Source organism: Mustela erminea, chromosome 18 (assembly GCF_009829155.1).
Source record: "Mustela erminea isolate mMusErm1 chromosome 18, mMusErm1.Pri, whole genome shotgun sequence".
Classification (NCBI taxonomy): Eukaryota; Metazoa; Chordata; class Mammalia; order Carnivora; family Mustelidae; genus Mustela; species Mustela erminea.
In genome coordinates, this window is record NC_045631.1 from 9,362,856 (window position 1) to 9,383,992 (window position 21,137).

At 40.7% G+C, this 21,137-nt stretch overlaps 1 protein-coding gene across 7 annotated transcripts in view; it reads right to left on the bottom strand.

The window, feature by feature from the left end:
* Nucleotides 1–21,137, bottom strand: part of PIGL (phosphatidylinositol glycan anchor biosynthesis class L) — a 68,834-nt gene that overhangs the window by 45,561 nt on the left and 2,136 nt on the right. For 5 of the 7 annotated variants that reach the window (XM_032319751.1, XM_032319753.1, XM_032319750.1 and 2 more), the window contains exon 2: nucleotides 17,382–17,481. The exons of the other annotated variants lie outside the window; for them this stretch is intronic. In XM_032319751.1, the coding sequence (XP_032175642.1) occupies nucleotides 17,382–17,481 (100 nt within the window). The remainder of the gene's footprint in view (nucleotides 1–17,381; nucleotides 17,482–21,137) is intronic. 7 annotated transcript variants of the gene reach the window in all.

Here is a 21,137-nt window from a genome sequence, read left to right on the forward strand (position 1 = left end):
GACTTGCCAATTCTAGACATTAAAAATAAATGGAACCATACAATTATGTGGCTTTTTCTATCTGGCTTTTTCCCCCCACTAAGCATGTTTTCTAGTTTCTTTCTTTTTTAAAAAATCTTTTATTTATGTATTTATTTATTTGACAGGCAGCGATCACAAGTAGGCAGAGAGGCAGGCAGAGAGAGAGGAGGAAGCAGGCTCCCCACTGAGCAGAGAGCCTGATGCGGGGCTCAATCCCAGGACCCTGAGATCATGACCTGAGCTTAAGGCAGAGGCTTCAACCCACTAAGCCAACCAGGCACCCTTGTTTTCTAGTTTCATTTAGGCTGTAGCATGAATAAAGACTTCATCCTTTTTTGTGGCTGAATAATATTCCATTGTATGGCTCACCACATTTTGTTTATTCATTCACCAGTGGATGGACATTGGGCTCTTTCGACCTTTGGGCTATTGTGAATCGTGCTGCTATGAACATTCATGTATACTTTTCTCCATGGGTAAGTTTTTGCTTGAATATGTTTTCAGTTCTTTTACGCATTTTTGTAGGAGTAGAATTGCTGAGTAATGGTAATTCTATGCTTAATTTTTTGAGGAACTGCCAAACTGTTTTTGACAGTGGTTACGCCATTTCACTTTCCCACCAGCCATGTATGAGGATTCCAATTTCTCCGCATCCTTGTCAACGACTGGTATTTCTCTTTTTACTTTATTAAAAAAAAAATTATGGTCAATCCAGTGGGTATGAAGTGGTTTTGATCTCCATTCCCATAATGACTAATGATGTTGAGCATCTCTTCCTATGCTTGTTGGCCATTTGTATATCTTCAAAGAATTGGCTAGTAAGTCTTTAGCCCATTGTAATTTAATTAAATTGAATTAATTTATTTTTTAAAGTAGGTTCCATGCCCAACATGGGCCTTGAACTCACAACCCTGAGATTGTCACATGCTCTTCCAACTGAAACAACGAGGTGGCCCCTCTTTTGCCCATTTTTAAATTGGGCTGTTCATTTTTTGTTGTTGAGTTGTAGGAGTTCTATATATATTATGTATTATATATTTTATAAATGTTATACATTATATAGTATTGACATAAATCATATATCTATACCTATCTACATATCTATATGTGGATATTAATTCCACCAGATGTAGGATTTACAAATTTTTTTTCCCAGTCTGTAAGTTGTCTTTTCACTCTGTTGATAGTGATTTATTTATTTATGTATCAATCTGCTTATTTATTTATTTATAAGTAATATCTATACTCAACATGGTGCTTGAACTCAAAATCCTGAGATCAAGAGTCACATGTTCTTCCAAAAAAGCCAGCCAGGTGCCCCTTGATAGTGTTCTCTATTGCACAAAAGGTTTTAATTTTGATGAGCCCAATTTGTCTATTTTTTGTTTTGCTGCTTGTGCTTTTGGTGTCATATCAAAGACAGCTGTGCCTAACCAAAGCTCATGAAGATTTACTCTTACATACATACTTTAAAGATTTTATTTATTTATTTATTTGACACAGAAAGAGAGCACAAGCAAGGGGAGTGACAGGCAGAGGGAGAAGCAGGCTTGCCACTGAGCAGGGAGCCCAATGCAGGGCTTCGTCCCAGGACCCTGGGATCATGACCTGAGCCAAGGGCAGATGCTTAACCGACCCAGCCAACCAGGCATCCCTCCCTCTTATGTCTTTTTGAGATAATTTTTGTGCAGTTATGAGGAAGGAATCCAACTTTGTTTTTTAGCATGTGGATGCCGAGTTGTCCCAGCACCATTTGTTAAAAGGAGTATTCTTTCCCTGTTTAATTGTCTTGACTCTACTGTTGAAAATCAATTGACTGTACATGTGAAGGCAGCATATATTATTAATAAAGAAAGAAAGAGGGACATTGGGGAGGGTATGTGCTTTGGTGAGTGCTGTGAAGAGTATAAACCTGGTGATTCACAGACCTGTACCCCTGGGGATAAAAATATATGTTTATAAAAAATAAAAAATTTTAAAAAGAAAGAAAGAAAGAAAGAAAGAGGGGTGCCTGGGTGGCTCAATGGGTTCAGTGTCTGCCTTTGGCTTGGGTCATGATCCTGGGATGCTGGGATCAAGCCCCATGTAGGGCTTCCTGCTCAGTGGGTAGTCTGTTTCTCCCTCTCCCTTGGCCTCTATTCCCTTCCCCCTACCCTAGGTCATGCTCTCTATCTCTCTCCTGGAAAGCAAGCAAGCAAGAAAGAAAGAAAAAAGGAGAATTTGAAAAGAGTGAAGTCCATAAATTCTTTAACTACAGAAATGGTCAGTTAATCTGTATCTCAGCCTTACGAACTAAGTCTAAGTAGCTATGAATTTTACCAAACTGGAAGATGTAGTACACATCATCTTAGATTGAAACAGATACAGGCAGCTGCAAATTTTCCTTTCCCTAGGGCTCTCCAGAACATCCCACAGATGACTAAGTATTATTTTTTGGAACTTGGTACTATGAGGAAATAATCTGAAAGTCTGACCTAATAACATTTTTTCTGTTCATTAACATTATTTGTCTATAAGACTTTCATCTTAGAGAATTAATTGCCTCATATTTAAAATTCTTGGCTCATAGTACCAGTTTTATAGAGGCTACAGACTGAATATTTGGGTTCCCCCCAAATATCTCTGTTGAAACCAATTCACCCAATATGATGGTGTTTGGAGATGGGGCCTCTGGGAGGTGGTCAGGTCATGAGGATACAGCCCTCATGAATGGGATGGGTGTCCTTATAAAAGAGACCCCAAAGAGCTCCTTTGCCCCTTCTGTCATCAGAGGACACAGTGAGAAGACAGCATCTGTGAACCAGTAATGGTCATGGAGAAACAGACTTGGAAGGAGAATCATGTTGGTAAATTATTTCCAGTGCTTACATCGAACCTGTTTGCCCTAGAAGAATACCAAGAGGTAAATAAGAGAATACATTAAACAAAAAAACCAATGAAAAATAAATGAACCCCTCCCCAAAAAAAAACCAAAGTGCCTCCATAGTAAAGAAAGACAAGGTTGGAAGAGTTACTGTGGACAATAAGAGGCAGCAGAAGCTTCAGATGGCCCCACCTTGATGCCTGAATCCTGCTCTGCCTCTCCATAACTATTCTGTAGGTATTGGCCCTGTTCAAACCCGGGAAAAAAACCCCAGAACAACCAATGGGGGATATCTTTTATGCATGGCAACTTTAAAAACAATAGAAGGGGGTGCCTGAGTGGCTCAGTGGGTTAAGCCGCTGCCTTCGGCCCAGGTCATGATCTCAGGGTCCTGAGATCGAGTCCCACATCGGGCTCTCTGCTCAGCAGGGAGCCTGCTTCCTTCTCTCTCTGCCTGCCTCTCTGCCTACTTGTGATCTCTCTCTGTCAAATAAATAAATAAAATCTTAAAAAAAAAAATAGAAGGAAAGAAGGAGAAAAGAATGTAAGCAAAAAAGCAGCTGAAAAGCCTATATAATTCCAAAATATCTTACAGGGTTTCAAAGAATCACCAGCAGCATGATATTGATGAGAGGAGGTGGGGAGGAAGAGAGGCTTAAAGAAGAGATTTAAGGGTTTCAAGAAGAGGTTTCTACATAACAGAAATGGAAGTTAGTGTAGCTTGGGAAAGAAGGAAAAAATAAATATACAGCTATTCAAAATAAAGTGAGAGACATGATGGAAATGTTGAGGAGATCTCAAAATTGTAAGGGATACTGGCATCTAGATCACAGAGATGATAGTTATAGAGAACAAAGAAGATCCAACATATGCATAATTAGTGTTTCTGAAGAAACAGATAAAGCAAATGGAACAGACGGATAAAATGGAAATCTGCAGATTGAAAGTCCTGCCATAGCCTAGGAAAATTTAATTTAGAACCATCAATACCAAAAGATAATATGGTGTTGGGCACCTGACTAGCTCAGTTGGTTAAGCATCTGACTCTTGGTTTTGGCTCAGGTCATGATCTCAGGGTCATGGGACTGAGACCTGCCTCGGGTTCCACGGTCAGCATGGAGTCTGCTTGGGATTCTCTTTCTCTGCCCCTTCCCCCAGTCACTTGCACTCTCTCTCTTTTAAATGAAATAAATTTTAAAAAAATCTTAAAAAAATTAAGAAAATGGGGCACCTGGGTTGCTCAGTGTATTGAGCCTCCTCTGCCTTCGGCTCACGTCATGATCTCAGGGTCCTGGGATCAATCCCCCCCTCTCTCTCTGCCTGCCTCCCTGCCTACTTGTGATCTCTCTGTTTGTCAAATAAATAAAATCTTTAAAAAAAAAGTAAGAAAACATAACATGGTGAAGTTCTAGAACTCCAAGGATAAAGAAAATCCCTTGGTATTCAGGTAGAAGAAAATGTTTTACGGGGGGAAAAAAAATCAGATTGGTAGTAGACATCTCCGAGATACTCACTGCCCCAAAACAGTGAAACAGTATCTACAGAGCAACAGGAAGTACAACCTGATAATTCTGTAGCCCCCCAAGGGGTCCTTTATGTACAAAGAAAACAAACAGATGGTCTTAAACATAACAGAAATACAGGATCTATGCCGTGCTCTTGTAAAAATATGGGGGGACGAGTCCCTGTCATGTCAGATAAACTATGGTAAACCAAATAGATTGGACTGACACAGGATTAAGACAAAACAACTACGGGGATAGTGGTTTTTGAAAAGAATGTGTCACAAACCTTGACAAGGTGAAAGTAATAATATAATGGAATTTGGGGAGAAGGGTTTCTGGGGAAAAGTAAAATATGTTCAGTTCTTCCAGGTGGTTAGTAGAAGAAGTAGATACTTTGAAATGTGGGTTAAAAACACCACCACCATCACCACCACCACTGATAAAACTTCACAATATTTCACTACCTTTTATTCTTAATTTTGAACAGATATTTTTAGGAATTAATCCATTGTAATTGGATTAGATGAAATATTTATCTCAAGTTCACCTCGAGTTAAAGTTCCTCAATTTTACTTCTATTTTATTTCAAGTAACATTCAAATTTTTGGTATCCATGGAATTATTTCCATTTTTCTAAAATTATAATATGTATTCATCTATCTTTCTGTCTGGAAATATGCACATAAAGAAGGCTAGCACTGAGTATATTGACAATGGCTATTTCCAAGTTAAGAGCATCTGGTTGATTTTTACTTTCTTTTTATTTTTTACAAGTATGCATTATTAAAAGTTCTTTATTAAAAATACATATGGACACAGATCTGACCATCTTACTCCTTTGTTCAATGTCTCTTTTAGAAAATATTTAGTTTAAATTTTATTTTAAGATTTTATTTATTTATCTGAGAGGGAGAGACAGAGAGAGGATAAGCAGGGTGTGGGGGGCCAGAGGAGGGACAGAGGGAGAGGGAGAAGCAGGCTCCCTACTGAGCAGGGAGTTCAGTGTGGGCCTCCACCCCAGGACCCTGGGATCATGACCTGAGCCAAAGCAGATGCTTAACTGACTGAGCCACCCAGGTGCTCCTAATTTTCATTTTCTAGAGATCAAGCAAGCAGGGGCAGAGTAAGGAGGGGCAGAGGGAGAGGGAGAGAGAATACGAGGCAGGCTCCATGCTGATCATGGAACCCATTGTGGGGTTCAACCCCAGAACCTGGAGACCATGACTTCAGCCGAAACCAAGTCGGAGGCTTAACTGACTGTACCACCCTGGCGCCCCTTAAAGATTTTCTTTTTAAGCAATCTCTATGCCCAAGGTGGGGCTTGAACCCAAAATCCTGAGATCAAGAGTCATGTGCTCTACCAACTGAGCCAGGCAGGTGCCTCTGTTTATGATAGTTTCATTCATAATTGCCAAAACTTGGAAGAAACCAAGATGTCCCTTAGGAGGTGGATAGATAATTGTGGTACATTTACAATTACAATAGAATATTACTGAGCACTAAAAAGAAATGAGCTATCAAGCCATGAAAAGATAGGGAAGAACCTTACATGCATATCACTAAGTTAAAGAAGCCAGTCTGAAAAGGTTACATACTGTATGATTCCAACTACGTAACACTTTGGAAAAGGCAATAAAACTATGGAGACAGTAAAAAGATCAGTGGTTGTCAGAGGTCGGGTGGTAAGGATGACTAGGTAGGACACAGAGGATTTTCAGGGCAGTGAAAATACTCCGTATTATGATGATAGGTACATGTCGTCATACATTTGTCCAAACATATGAAGCGTAAACACTGCCAGTGGACCCTAGTGTAAACTGTGGACTGTGTCAGTGAAGGTTCACCCAATTGTAACAAATGTATCACTCTGGTGAGTGATTACATTGATAATGAGGGAGGCCCTGTATGTGTGGGGTCAGGGAGAAGGTGGGAAATTTTTGTACCTTCTGCCCAGTACTGTTGTGAGCCGAACACTGTTCTACAAAAATAAAATCTTAAAATTTTTTTTTTTAGCGACGCCTGGGTGGCTCAGTTGGTTAAGCAGCTGCCTTTGGCTCAGGTCATGATCCCAGCGTCCTGGGATCGAGTCCCGCATCGGCTCCTTGCCCGGCAGGGAGCCTGCTTCTCCCTCTGCCTCTGCTGCCATTCTGTCTGCCTGTGCTCGCTCTCTCTCCCTCTCTCTCTCTCTCTGATGAATAAATAAAATCTTTAAAAAAAAAATTTTTTTTTTTAAATATAGAGGCTAAAAAAGATACACTTGGAAATTATATATTCTGAAATAAATCTAATGAGACTTGTGGTTTATAACTAATGTATGCTTATTATCAAAATGATGGAAAAATACAGGAAAGTGTAAACAAAGTACACACTGCTTTTTTTTTTTTTTTAATTTACGTATCTGTCAGAGAGAGAGCGAGAGCGTGTGCACAAGCAAGCAGAGGGACTGGCAGGTAGAGGGAGAAGCAGTCTACCCTCTGAGCAGAGAGCCTGATGTGGGCTCGATCCCAGCACCCTGCGATCATGACCTGAGCCAAAGGCAAATGCTTAACACACTAAGCCAGCCAGGCAATCCAGTTGCTACCAATTTATTGCTATTATAAATACTGTTGTAATAAATACCACAATACCGGGGCACCTGGGTGGCTCAGTGGGTTAAAGCCTCTGTCTTCAGCTCAGGTCATGATGCCAGGGTCCTGGGATCGAGCTCCGCATCGGGCTCTCTGCTCAGCAGGAAGCCTGCTTCCCCCTTCCCTCTCTGCCTGCTTCTCTGCCTACTTGTGATCTCTGTCAAATAAATAAATAAAATCTTTTAAAAAAATCACAATACAGATTAACCTTGAATCCTATTTTCTAAAAAGTTTACTTATTTACTTAAGTAATCTCTACCCAACATGGGGCTTGAACTCATGATCTCATGGTCCTCCAACTGAGCCGGCCTAGCACCCCACCTTGAATCCTATTTTTCTTAAAGATTTTATTTATTTTTCTTAGAGAGAGAGAGAGAGAATGAGAATGAGAATGAGTGGGGGTGGGGAGGGTAGGGGCAGAGGGAGAGGGAGAAGCAGACTCCCAGATGAGCAGGGAGCCCAACGCAAGGCTCCCTCCAAGGACCCTGGGATCACGACCTGAGCCAAAGACAGATACTTAATCAACTGAGCCACCCAGGCGCCCCTTGAGTCCTACTTTTATGGTATATTTGTAACCTCTTCCAAGGAGCAGTACCAGACACAAATGCAGGCTTTGCAAAGGCCGCCCGCCCCTCCTTGGTCCCACTTTACATCTGCCACACTGCTTCCCCTAGTCCCATGACTTGAAGACTCAACCTCCCTTCGGTTCCTAGAATAATCTCCCTTTGAAGCAGTACTGAAACAGCTTTCGGTTCTCGAAAATAATAGCTCCATATCGGCTAGGCCTACTTCAGTCTCCATTCCTGGTTTCTTTTCTAGGAAACACTGTTGTCCTTTGCGCCTTCTGGGAGGATGGGAGCCCTGGCTTGCTCTTGCCAACTGGGCCTGGAACTGTGCCCTTGAGCCTCAGCCCGGTCACTTCTTTGTGTATCTGGAGAAAAGGACTGCAGGAGGCTTTATTTTAATCTCTTACAGGGAGAGGATGCTTGGTCACATCTACTTTGGCAGACAAGCATACGGCCTTTTTTTGCTTTTGTTTTTTGTAGGGGAAAGGCTCTTACTGGGTCTCAAGAGGAGAGGGGGGGTTTAATTACCAACATGACCCCAACAGTCCCAGACTTTGCTCTGTGGTTTCTCTTTCACTGTACGATTTGTATGGATTTATTGGAAAACACAAAGACTTCCAGGAACTGCTAGCAAGCCAGACTCATTTATGTTTCCTAGTAGGTACTGGATTCTATCTCCCTGCTCAGCTAAAATTAGTCTGTAAAAGTCTTGGGCTTGTTAATGCCAAACTGATGTGAAGACAAGTACTGGGAGAGATGGGATTTTTATTGTGCCACAACATTTTTATGGAGCCACATCTACAGGATGGCAAAATCAGGAGCTGTAGAAAAACCTTCCCAAAGCAAAGGACTCATTTAGAACTTTCCAGAAGGTTAAAAATAACTACACAGGTCAGGGACCCAGACTGTTTTATTTAATTAAAGGAAGTGAAAACAGTTTCAGTGAAGTCTCAGAGTCGCCAGTGCTGGGTTAATGAAGAGAAAGTGAAGAGAAGGGGTCGGGATGCCCAGGGGTCACTTGGGTTCTTTGAGAGCACACATTCACATGCTGGCCACAGGAAGAAAGCTTATGGTGTGAGTGGAGTCATTCATTTATTCGACAAACAGGTACTGAGCAACTACTATGTATTGAAGATTATGACAGACATTGGGGATACAGGAACAAGAGGGGCTTTCGGTATAGAGTAAAAAATTGGGGTGTATTCTAGGATATAATGAAACTGTAACAAAAGTGCCTAGGAAAATCTAGGCAAATCAGGGATGGTGCCACGGTGTCTAAGGTAACCCTTGAGTTGAGGTTTGAAGGAGGAATAGGACCAGCGAGGGGTTAGGGGAGAAGCCTGCTAGAGGAAGGGCTGGCACATGCAGAGGCGTGGATGCATGAGAAGCCATGGTACATTTGAGGCCCTGCCTAAATATGGCACTGGACCAGGGCGCCTGGGTGGCTCAGTGGGTTAAGCCGTTGCCTTCGGCTCAGGTCATGATCTCGGGGTCCTGGGATCGAGTCCCGCATCAGGCTCTCTGCTCAGCAGGAGCCTGCTTCCTCCTCTCTCTCTCTCTGCCTGCCTCTCTGCCTACTCGTGATCTCTCTCTGTCAAATAAATAAATAAAATCTTTAAAAAAAAAAAAAATATGGCACTGGACCTAGATGGGGGTACTGGGCAGTCCTACCTACTTTTGTCGTGGGAATATATGTGATATGGGTATGAGCAGGTGCCATCCGATGTGCCTGAGTGGGGAGATAGTTATCAGACCACGGAAAGCTTTGAGACCTTGCAAGTCTTGTTGAACAAGAGTTCCTTGGGCCCCAAAGCACTTTAATGGGCATGGGTTATAATTGGGGGGGATCTGCTTTGTTTTATCTCATCATGATCAGGCTTCTCTTGAATCCCCACCTTTTCCAGTCAGAGCACTGTGGAGCCACATAGCTGACCTTCTTCCCACTCACCCTCCAGAATGAGGCCCATGAGAAGACTAAAAGGCTTAAAAGCATCATTATATTTTCAAGGAACTCTGTTCAATGCTTTGAATTTATCAAATCAAATCTTATCACAATGTACACAAAATTATTTCTAATTCAGCATTCACTTGTATGGATGGAAGCTGAGTAGAGAGGGAAGAATATTTTATTAGATATATGGGATAGTCTTTTAAAAAATATATATAGGGCACCTGGGTGGCTCAGTTGGGTTAAAGCCTCTGCCTTTGGCTCAGGTCATGATCTTGGGACCGAGTCCCGCATTGGGCTCTCTGCTCAGCAGGGAGCCTGCTTCCTCCTTTCTCTCTGCCTGCCTCTCTGCCTACTTATGATCTCTCTCTCTGTCAAATAAATAAATAAATAAAATCTTTAAAAAATATATATATATAAAATTTAGAAATTATATTTTTTTTCTAAAAAAACCTCAAACTGTACAGAATTCTGTAGAATTAAAAAGTGAAAGTATCCCTCTTCCCTGCCCCAATTAAGTAGCAGGTACTATTAACAAGTCTGGCACATATCTTTTTTTCATTTTAAGGATTTATTCATTTATTTTAGAGAGAGAGCGAGAGAGCATGAGAGGCAGGGGAAGAGGGAGAGAGAGAATCTCAATCAGCCTCCATGCTGAGAAGGGAGCTAGAAGGGCATGGATCTCAGGACCCTGACAGCACGACCTGAACTTCAGCATATGCACAGTGAGACAGCTTTGCACAAATACAGCAGCAATAACTGTTAATGCCAGCACCTACAATTAGCTCCAAAACCTTGAACTTCTCTTTCTTCAACATCTAGCACGGTACACTGCCCATTCCAGACATTTAATATGTATCCGTTAACAACAATTTAATATCCTATGACTCAAATTAGCAGAATACCTATGGAGGCATTAAGAACCAGGTAAAGTCACCAAAAGTATCCATTTAGTTGTCTAATGATGGAGACTATGCCTTCTTTTCTTGACAACTGAACAGTCTTGCTTCTGTAAGTGATTAGGTGAGTGGTTTACTGGGGTGAGCTCCTCGGGCTACATGTTTTTCTGAAATCAAGCAAGGAGGCTTAGAACAATGGAAGAAAGAACTGACCACACACAACGCCAACCAGATGTATTCTCCATACACGCTGGTCGCAAATGGGTGACCTACTTTCCTGCAGAAAAGCAGGAATCAATTCTGTCTTCCTTGCTCGTTTTGGTTCCTACCACTGCCATTTATTAAATGACCTTGGAGAATTCTCTTAATCTCTCTGAGCTTCAGCTTCCTTGTGTGAAATAAAGAAAGGATGATAAAACCTAACCTGTACAGTCAAAGACTCAAACAAGATGGCCTTTGAGAACGTGTGCTGGGAGTGGGGCAGATATGAGACATAGTGGTGGAGGCAGAGGCTCTGGACCAAATGCCAGCTCTAGCACTTACTAGCTGGATGACCTCAAGCGAATTATTCAACCTCTCACCAAACCATGGCTTCTTATCCACGACATGGGAAAAATTATTGGATTATTTTGAGGAGTAAGTGAGATCATGTCTTTAATATGGTTTTTGGCACTGACAGTAATGGCTGAATACTTATTTACCATTATCACTATGAGTGTAAGTCTTCCATAAAACTTTCCTTTTCTCTTCTTCCCCCAAATTCTTTTCTTTGGCTCCTCTGAATAACCTAAAGTAAGATTCCAAAGCTCTGCTTTTTCTGGGTTATGAAATGTGAGGCTGAAAGAATGAATAAAGATGGAATGTTGCTAGGGACTGAATTGTATCCTCCCAAAATTCATGTGTCGAAGCCTTATCCTCCTATGTGACTGTATTTGGAGATAGGGTTTTTAGGAAGTAATTAAGGTTAAATGAGGTCATAATTGTGGAGCTCTAATCCCGTAAGACTGGAGGCCTTGTAAGTACAGAATGAGAAATTTCTTTGTCTCCTCTCTGTGTGAGCATACAGAAGAAATCAGCCATCTGCAAGCCAAGATGCACACCCTCTCCAGAAACTTCCAGCCTCCAAAACTGAGAGATAATGAATTTCTGTTGGTTAAGCCATGCAGGCTGCAGTATTTGGTTATGGCAGCCTGAGCTAAGACACGTGGCTTCTTTGACTTCTTCAAACTGGATTCTCGAAGTGTTTACTTTGGACAAGTTGACTACCTCTCTACTGTCGCATTTCACAAGTAGGGGATGTTCCTGAAGCTACATGATCTTCAAAATACATACAAAAATTAGTAAATTGAGACAGATGGTGAGAATGATGACCTTGATAACCAAGCTAAGATCTCTGTTTTGAGGGCAGTTTTCACACAGATCTGGCTCTGAATTAAATATCCTGCATTGCTGGACAAAGCAGACACCACACAGGGGGATGTCTGTGTGTGCAAACGGGGTGCCGGGGCACAAGCCCATTAGTATTATTACTGGTCTTAATGGTGAGAAAAGAAATCACAAGTACCCTGACAGAATAAAAGGGAAGTATGTCACTTTGAAAAACAAACAAGCAAGCGATTTCTTTCACAGATTCACTCAAAACCATATTAACTTTCATGGTTTACAGAGGAGGAAGTTTAGGAACAGAGATTAAGTAACTTAATAAGGTGACAGTTAATAACTTGATAAAGCTGGGGCAGTTGGGGAAGTCTGGCTCTAGAAAGCATGACAGAACCTATTAGCACAGATAGAGAAAAAATTCACCATGATGACCCCATTTTCCCCGAGCCAAGGAAAATGGAGAATAAATTAAACTTTTTTCTTTTTTTTTTTTAATGTTTATTTATTACATCAGTAATCTCTACACCCAATGTCGGGCTTGAACTCACAAGCCCAAGATCAAGAGTCACTTGCTCTTCTGACTGAGCCAACCAGGCACCCTTGAAAGTTTTTTCTTATCTCTTTGTAGGGTACTGAAATGACAGGAGCCCCCAAATGCAACACAATGAAGGTTAGTTCCCAACAAAAATGCCTAACACAATGAAGAATATCTTTTTTTTTTTTTTTAAAGATTTTATTTATTTATTGGACAGACAGAGATCACAAGTAGGCAGAGAGGCAGACAGAGAGAGGAGGAAGCCGGCTCCCTGCTGAGCAGAGAGCCTGATACGGGGCTCAATCCCAGGACCCTGGGATCATGACCTGAGCCGAAGGCAGAGGCTTAACCCACTGAGCCACCCAGGTGCCCCAAGAATATCTTTTTAAAAAAGATTTTATATACTTATTTGAGAGAAAGAGCAAGAATGGGGGAGGGGCAGAAAGGGAGGAAAGGGAGAGGGTGAGAATCTCAACCAGACTGTGCTGAGTGAGGAACTCTATGCAGGGCTTGATCTCACCCTGAGATCATGACCTGAGCTGAAACCAAGAGCCTGGTGCTTAACCGACTGAGCCACCCAGGCATCCTAAGAATATCCTTCTTAATCGGCAGCCAACACAGTTAATGGTAAAACACTAGATGTGTTCTTAGTCAATTCATCAATACAGATCAAGTTACCTGCTCTTACCACAACTGTCAAACCTAGTTTAAGAAATTCCGCCCAAAGTTATAGTAAGAAGTAGAACACAAGTAAGAGACGTAAGTAGGAAAATGAAAGACTGTATTAGCATTATTTGCAGGGATAACCCATAACGCTAAGAAAATCAAGTGAAATGCTGTTAGGTTCTTTAAAGACATTTTGTAAGTGGATGGATATAAAAGAAATACACATAAAAGTCAGTAAATATTCTCCATACCAACAGTGAAGTCTAAAAAAAAAGTGTATCAGAAGAAGTCTTATTCATAACAACAACAAAAAGTAAGATAAGCCACGATAACCTTAATAAGAATGTTTTTGGTACCCAGATGAAAGAAACTATTAGTCCTGTCCTTTGTCTCAGTAATTTATCATCTAGGAATCTACCCAAGGAAAAGGTCAGAACTTCGAAGATTTATTATCAGATTTTAAAATACTTTAATATTGGGAAAATTTGAATATTCAATAGTAGGAGAACATTAATCAGGTCGTAACACATCCGTGTGATGAAATCTTTAAGACCATTTCAAGGACTATTTAGTGACTTGGGGAAATGCTAAAAATGCTCTCTCATGAACAAAGGGAGGATACAGAATTTTTTATAGCATCTGATGCTAATTTTGCTTGATATTGGGGTTCTTCTCTGAGCAGGGAATTCTTATTTGCTTCACAATTTCCTGAACCATCCCCATGCCCACTCCTTGGGTTACATGATACCAAATGCGTAATTCTCCTCCTCATTTGTGGCTTTCTCTTCTTGCCTTGACTAATCTCCATACTCTCTTATCGCCCCACCGATCCAAGCAAGGGTGACTGCAGCCACTCCAATGGTTTTAATTCTTCCTTATGCTAAGGATGTCTAATCTGTTCTTTACCATAACCCAATTCTTGCCCTAAACTATGAGAGCTGACCTTTATCCACCTAGCTCTCTATGCCTGCAATTTCCATTATCCCAGATTTCTTCTGTTCTTGAACCATCTTCAATAAGACTCACATCATCCCCTCATCTCCATCTCACCTGCTGGACTCTAAATTGACACCTCCTTTTGCCAGGACTCACGCATGAGACTGATTAGTCTGTGGTCCTAAGCTTTTCAATCCATTCTATCATCAGAGTGATCATTCTAAAACTTCAATTAATTAGTTAATTAATTAAGAGAGAGAGCACAAGTGGGAGGGGGTAGAGGGGCAGAGGAAGGGAGAGTGAATCCTAAGCAGACTCCATGCTCAGTGCGGAGCTCAACTTGGGCTTGATCTCACGACCCTGAGGATCATGACCTGGGCTGAAATCAAGAGTCCCTTGGTGGGGCTCCTGGGAGGCTCAGTTGTTAAGCATCTGGCTTCGGCTCAGGTCATGATCCCCGGGTCCTGGAATGGAGCTCCACATCAGGCTCCTTGCTCAGCAGGGAGCCTGCTTCTCCCCTGCCTGCCATTCCCTGTGCTTGCTGTCTCTCTCATTCACTCTGTCAAAGAAACAAATAAAATCTTTAAAAAAAAGGAGTCCCTTGGTCAACCTACGGAGCTACCCAGGCACCCCCAGAGTGATCATTCTAAAGCAAACAACTAATCATCGGTCTCCACTATTATTTGTTTCTTTTGTGCTATCATGAAGGTTCAAATAGTAAGAGATACATGTCTGCCAGGACTAATTTATTTGCCACTCATCTAAACTCCATCCCCAACCCCCAACCTCTTCCACTGTGGGAGGAAGCAGCTAATTAAAGCAGGTGCTGAAATGAAAAAGGAAACCCAGGGAGACTGACTCAGCTCATGGACAACGCATGGGGACAATCAAAGCCTAGCAATCCATCGGATTTTTCTCAACAAAGTGGTCTTTTTTTTTTTTTAAACATTTTTATTTATTTATTTGACAGAGAGCGAGAGAATATAAGCTGGGGGATCAAAAGAGGGAGAAGCAGGCTCCCTGCTGAGCAGAGATCCCTATGCGGAGCTTGATTCCAGAACCCTAGATCATGACCTGAGCTGAAGGCAGAGGCTTAACTGACTGAGGCACCCAGGTGCCCCTGAATTTTTTTAATTGAAGAGGCAGGTCGATAACAATACATATTAATACATGCCAGAAAATCAGAGAAAAGGCACGTGGTATGGTACTCGGAATTTTTTCTATTATAAAAATTTATGAATAAACAAAAAAGTTAAAAGATTAGTATAATCTACTCTCGTGTATCTTTCACCAGGGTTGAAACCGTTAATATTTTATTATTTTGGCTTAATCTATATAGGTATGCATTTTTTTTTCTGAATCATTCTGAAGTATATTGCAGACATTATGATCAGTTATATTATATTTAGCCTTGGTTTTTAATATCTGCTTTTCAAGTATTTTTTTATTCATGTTTTATAAAATCCTTAAAGATTTAAAAAGAGAATAATTATGTTCATATTGTTAGAAAGCAAGGCTTACAGTGTGAGAGAAAAGAGATTCGATGTAAAAATCAAAGGTATTAAACAAAACCCCTGAAATATTAACTCTATGTTGTAAGCATTAGTATTCCTGATTTCTTTTTCCTTAAAAAAATACATATTTACTAGCTCTGTCCACCGTAACACTGTAGCAGTAAACACTCCTAGTAACTTTGGTTATGGTCTCTAAACACCACACCCTCCCAAGAGAGACCAAAGCTCCTTGGAGGGAGGGCTGATGCCAGGACTGGGGCAGGAACGCATGGGAAATCTCACCGTCCCTGACAGCAAGCAAATCCTACAGAACTAAAGAGACCATAACAAAGGACACAGGAGCTAACATTAAGAGGCTCAAGAGTCAAAGATGAGACAACTGGAGAAACAAAGAACACAACCAAAACAGAAAACCCGAATACATTAAAAACACATAGGTACCCGATGAAATAAAAAAGTGGCCTCCCCATCCAAGCCACAAAACAATGGGTTACCACTGGAGGTACACAGGGCATCGACTCCTTATTCTGAAAATGGCAATTAAAGAATTAAACATTTAGGGGCGCCAAGGTGGCTCAGTCAGTTAAGCATCTATCTTTGGCTCAGGTAATGATCCTGGCACCTGGGATGGAGCCCTCAGCAGGGCTCCCTGCTCAGCAGCAGGGAGTCTGCCTCTCCCTCTGCCACTCTCCCTGCTCCTGCTCCCTCTCCGTCTCAAATAAATAAATAAAATTAAAAAGAAAAAGAATTAAGCTTTACCCCGTCTTTTCAGATCAAATTATATACGAGGGTAACTACATAGCCCCAGCTGATAAAGCTTTGCTTTGCCGAAGAATTACAGCTAATACATTTAGAATGCAGGGGACATTCAGACACTCAGCATTTGGCTATTTCTAGTTAACCAATGATTCAGGCAATCATGAAAGCATTACATGAAAGGTGGGTGTGGGTCTTTGAAATGAAAGGAGCAGCCGTTGCCACGTGAATTCACTGATTAGTGGTAGAATCATTATCCGCGAGACGATCGGATAGCATGTGGTCTCCTGAAATGATTCAATGTGATGTACACAGTAGTTTATAGCAGTATTCTCGCTCCTGAAAGTTATAGCTAAGTTCTAGTTTGCAACAAATATGAATGATAGAAGAACAACTTAACACTATGAGAAGACGGGCAGACAAGTCCAGAAGGCATGACATTCTATATGACAACTAAGTTTTTTCAACAAAGACAAGGTAGGGTAGGGAGGAAAGGACAATGAACGGCAGATTATCAACCAACTATATCCTGCGTGGACTCGTTTAGTCCCTGACTTGAACAAACCCAACTGAAAACACTTTGAGCTACTTGGAGAAATGTCAGTATGGACTGGGTGCTGGGAGGGCATCAACATTATTAATTATTAACTTTGCTGGATGTGATGGTAATGGCATTGAAAGGATGTCTATCTTCTTAAAAGATGTATATCTCGCTATCTTCTTAAGGGATGTATATTTAACAACGAACGGGCGAAACAACCTGATGGCTAGATTTTCTTTAGAAAGGCTTCGCACCACAACAGATGTGAAATGGGGGTAGACGAAGCAAGTATAGAAAAGGCTTGATAATTACTGGGCTTCAGTAATAGGCATATGGGGGTTCATGACATGGTTCTTTATCCTTCTGTGTATTTTTGAAATTTTTGTAACAGTATTTTTTAAAGATTAAAAAAGAAGTAGCTATTTTTAGAGACAGAATCTGAACAGAAGTTGAAAACATTTATTTGCATTACACTGTCATTTAAAAACAAATGTGAAACTATTTTAAGTGGACTTCTCAAATAAGATGTTCTTAACCCACCCACATTAGTTTTTTTGTGTCTTTTGAGCGTACCGCTGCCTATTTATGGCCAATGAGTTTCTACATTTTTGAAGGATAAATTACCTGTTGTCAATAATCATTATACTGGAACGTGGAATCCCCAAAACATCACAGCTCTGCAAAAGTTCTTTCTTACGCATCTCCCCTTGATTGTAGTAATTTCCTGAAGATAACAAATATACAGTGGCAGATTTCTTTGATAGTGGAAATCTATCAGTTTATTCATTCTTATCTCATCTTGTTCCCTACGGGACGTTAAGCCACCTGAAAAATTTGTGGTTACGATAAAAAGCTGAAGGAAATACTATTCACTCCTGTGAGATGACTGACAGCAGCCCAGTCTTTAGTATCATCACCATTTAATCCTTCCCCATCACTGGATCTACCTGTCTGTTCCTCCGTCGGTCTGCCTGCATTTCAGCTGCATGCTACAGGCAGTACTGCATATCGCCAAGACCACGGACTTTGGAGTTCAGCAGATTTAAAACTGCCTCTTCCCAAACTGCCCAGAGTAAGTCAGGTACCTGGGCATTCTATTAATTTGGGAACCTTTAAATTGATAGTCCTTAAATATCTGCTGAACATTTATTTAAAGAAGAGGCTCTTACTCCTGAGTATTACAGGAAAATGTGTCCCTGGGGGATCTTGACCACATCAGTGCTCCAAATAGCTCATATATCCTTTCTTTTCCCAACACATATATTGTTTCCTATGAATCGTTCTGCTAAGTACGGCTTCTCTGTATCCTTACAATAATATACAGTGAAGGTTTAGTACCACTTAAACTGCACTTACAAGCAATTGTCTAGCTAATGCACCCCTTAATTCAACTCTCCAGCAGATAATTGCATGTGTACTGTGTGCTAGTTACTTAACTTTCCTGAGCCACAGGGTCTCCACCTGTGAAGTGGAGATGACCATCTCCTACGGCTGTCCTGAGAATTCCATGAGACAATACACAGCCACCCAGTTCAGTAGGCAGTATTTTCTCTTTCCTCAACTTCTTTAGCTTTACACTCCCCGCCCCCCCCCATTTCATTTCTTCCTAAATGACAATCCGTTTTCATCATCCTGACCAAATGACATCCCCTCTGGGAAGTCTCCCATTTTCCAGTATTCTGCTCAGACATACGAACTTTTCTCCATGATCAGATTATTCATTCCTAAATGTCATTGACCTTAAATATCACAGTCTCATTCAACTTTGTGTCATCCTGGTGTCCAGAACACTTCAGGCACTCAGGAAGCACTGAACCAAGAGGGGCTTCCTTTACTGGCCAAATAGCCCAGAGGAAAACAGCCCCACCAGACCTTTCCACTTTGGCCATAGTTACCTTAGTGCTACTTGTGAACTGTCTGCACCCAGAAAGGAGACGGTCATTACACGGTATCCAACACAGGGATTAACCCTAAGACTCCAGATGATAACTTAGTTTTGTATTGTCCTCATCACTGTATTTTAGTTTTTTTTTTTTTTTTTAAATAAATTAGGAGTGTGGGTAATATTTAATCTGCCTTTTTGAGTGAGGTGGGGATTTTAAAAGTAGAAGTAACTAAAAATTTCTAAGAGGGGTGCCTGGGTGGCTTGGTCGCTTGAACATCCAATCCTTGATTTTGGCTCAGGCCAGGATCTCAGGCTCTTGAGAAGGAGCCCGGAGCCATGGGCTCTGCCATGCTGGGTGTAGTGCTTGCTTAAGATTCTCTCTCCTCCTCTCACTGTATCCCCTACCCCCATGCTCTCTCTTATAAATAAATTAATCTTTCAAAAACATTACAAGAGAGAACTATTTATTTATTTTAAAGATTTTATTTATTTATTTGACAGAGACACAGAGACATCAAGAGAGGGAATACAAGAAGGGGGAGTGGGAGAGGGAGAAGCAGACTTCCTGCTGAGCAGGGAGCCCAATTCCAGGCTTGATCCCAGAACCCTTCGACCCAAGTCGAAGTCAGATGCTTAACGACTGAGCCACCCAGGTGCCCCAAAAGACAGCAATTTAAATGTCAAGTTCAAGTCAGAGGAAACACTTGCAAGACAAAGCTACTGTGTATTTAATATGTACTAAGGGAATCCTATATATTTTTTCATTTGAAAAAATTTTAATTTCCAGTTTCAACCTCCTGAAAAACAAGGAGAAATTTACTTAAGAAGTCACTGTATCTATAATACTTGGTAAATAATATCCAGGTTTCTCTCCTAGATCTTGAACCAAATATGTTATAATTTGACTCCCACAGCTGTAATATAAAACACAAATACCATTAAAAGCAAACAATGAGGGGCGCCTGGGTGGCTCAATGAGTTAAGCCTCTGCCTGAATTCAGCTCAGGTCATGATCTCAGGGTCCTGGGATGGAGCCCCATGTGGGGCTCTTTGCTCAGCAGGGAGCCTCTTTCCCCTCTCTCTCTGCCTGCCTCTCTACCTACTTGTGATCTCTCGCTGTCTGTTGAATAAATAAAATCTTAAAAAAAAAAGAAAAAGCTTTTGGATTAAAAAAAAAAAGCAAACAATGTTTGCTGTATTATTACCTGTATCTATTTACAGTTAATATCTTTAATAGCACAAACTGAGTAGGAAAGTGCTCAGACCCATATTCTCAATACATGAAAAATGGGTTAAACTCATTGGCAACAAAAGATTTGAGGGGAAAAAGTGTTATGCCAAGAAGTAATATTAAAAAATACTAGTCAGTGCTAGAGAGGGTGCTGTATTTAGGCAGATACTCTCACTACCTGTCAGTGAGGATATAAATTGGTATGTTTTGGAGAATCTGATTTGCATGCAAAGCCTTAAAAACAGACAAATTTAGAAATCAGCCCTAATGAAATAATAAGAAACACATAAAGATGTTCACTGTTTTCTGTTAATAGTGATAAACTGGGAAAAAAAAATCCCTCTAAATATACATATAATAAAGGGATGACTATATTAAGGTTTATCTCTATGAAACTATTTAAAAGGCTATTATCCTGAAACCAATGTTACACTGTATGTTCATTAACTAGAATCTAAATAAAAACTTGAAACAAACAAAGGCTATTATTATCTAGTTCTTATTAACATGGGTAAATGCTTAAATTATGTTTCACAAGAATGTGACCCTAATCTAGCTTGTTTTCACTGTTTAATTTCACTGTTTAAACTAAGGACTAGTATATAATTTCTTTTAAGTACTAAGTTTTTTTTTTTTAAATTAAAACTATGCTTTTTAGAGCAGTTCTAGGTTCACAGAAAAATTGAGGGAAAGGTATGGAGATTTCACTTTAATCCTTGTACCTACATATGCATAGCCTTTCTCATTATCAACATCCCCCATCGCAGTGCTATATGTTACAATGGGTGAACCTACACTGATACATCATAATCACCTAAAGTCCATAGTTTAAGTTAGGGTTCCCTCTTGGTGGTATACAGGATGAGGGTTTGGACAAAAATGTACAAAGACATGCATCCCTTATAATATCACACAGTATTTTCACTGCTGAAGAATCCTCTGCTTCTCCAATTCACCCTCCTTTCGTCCCAACCCCAGGCAATCACTGATCGCTTTACTGTCTTTATCATTTTGCCTTCTCCAGAATGTCATATGGTTGGAATCACACAGTATGTAGCCTTTTCAGAGTGGCTTCTTTCACCTAGTGATATGCTGTTAAGGTTCCTCCATGTTTTTTCAGGGATTCATAGCTCATTTCTTTTTAGCATTGAATAATACTCCATTGCCTGGATGTCCCAACTTACTTGTCTATTTCCTAACCGAAGGGTGTTTTGGTTGCACTCAAGTTTTGGCAATCATGAGTCAAGTTGCGATAAACATCTGT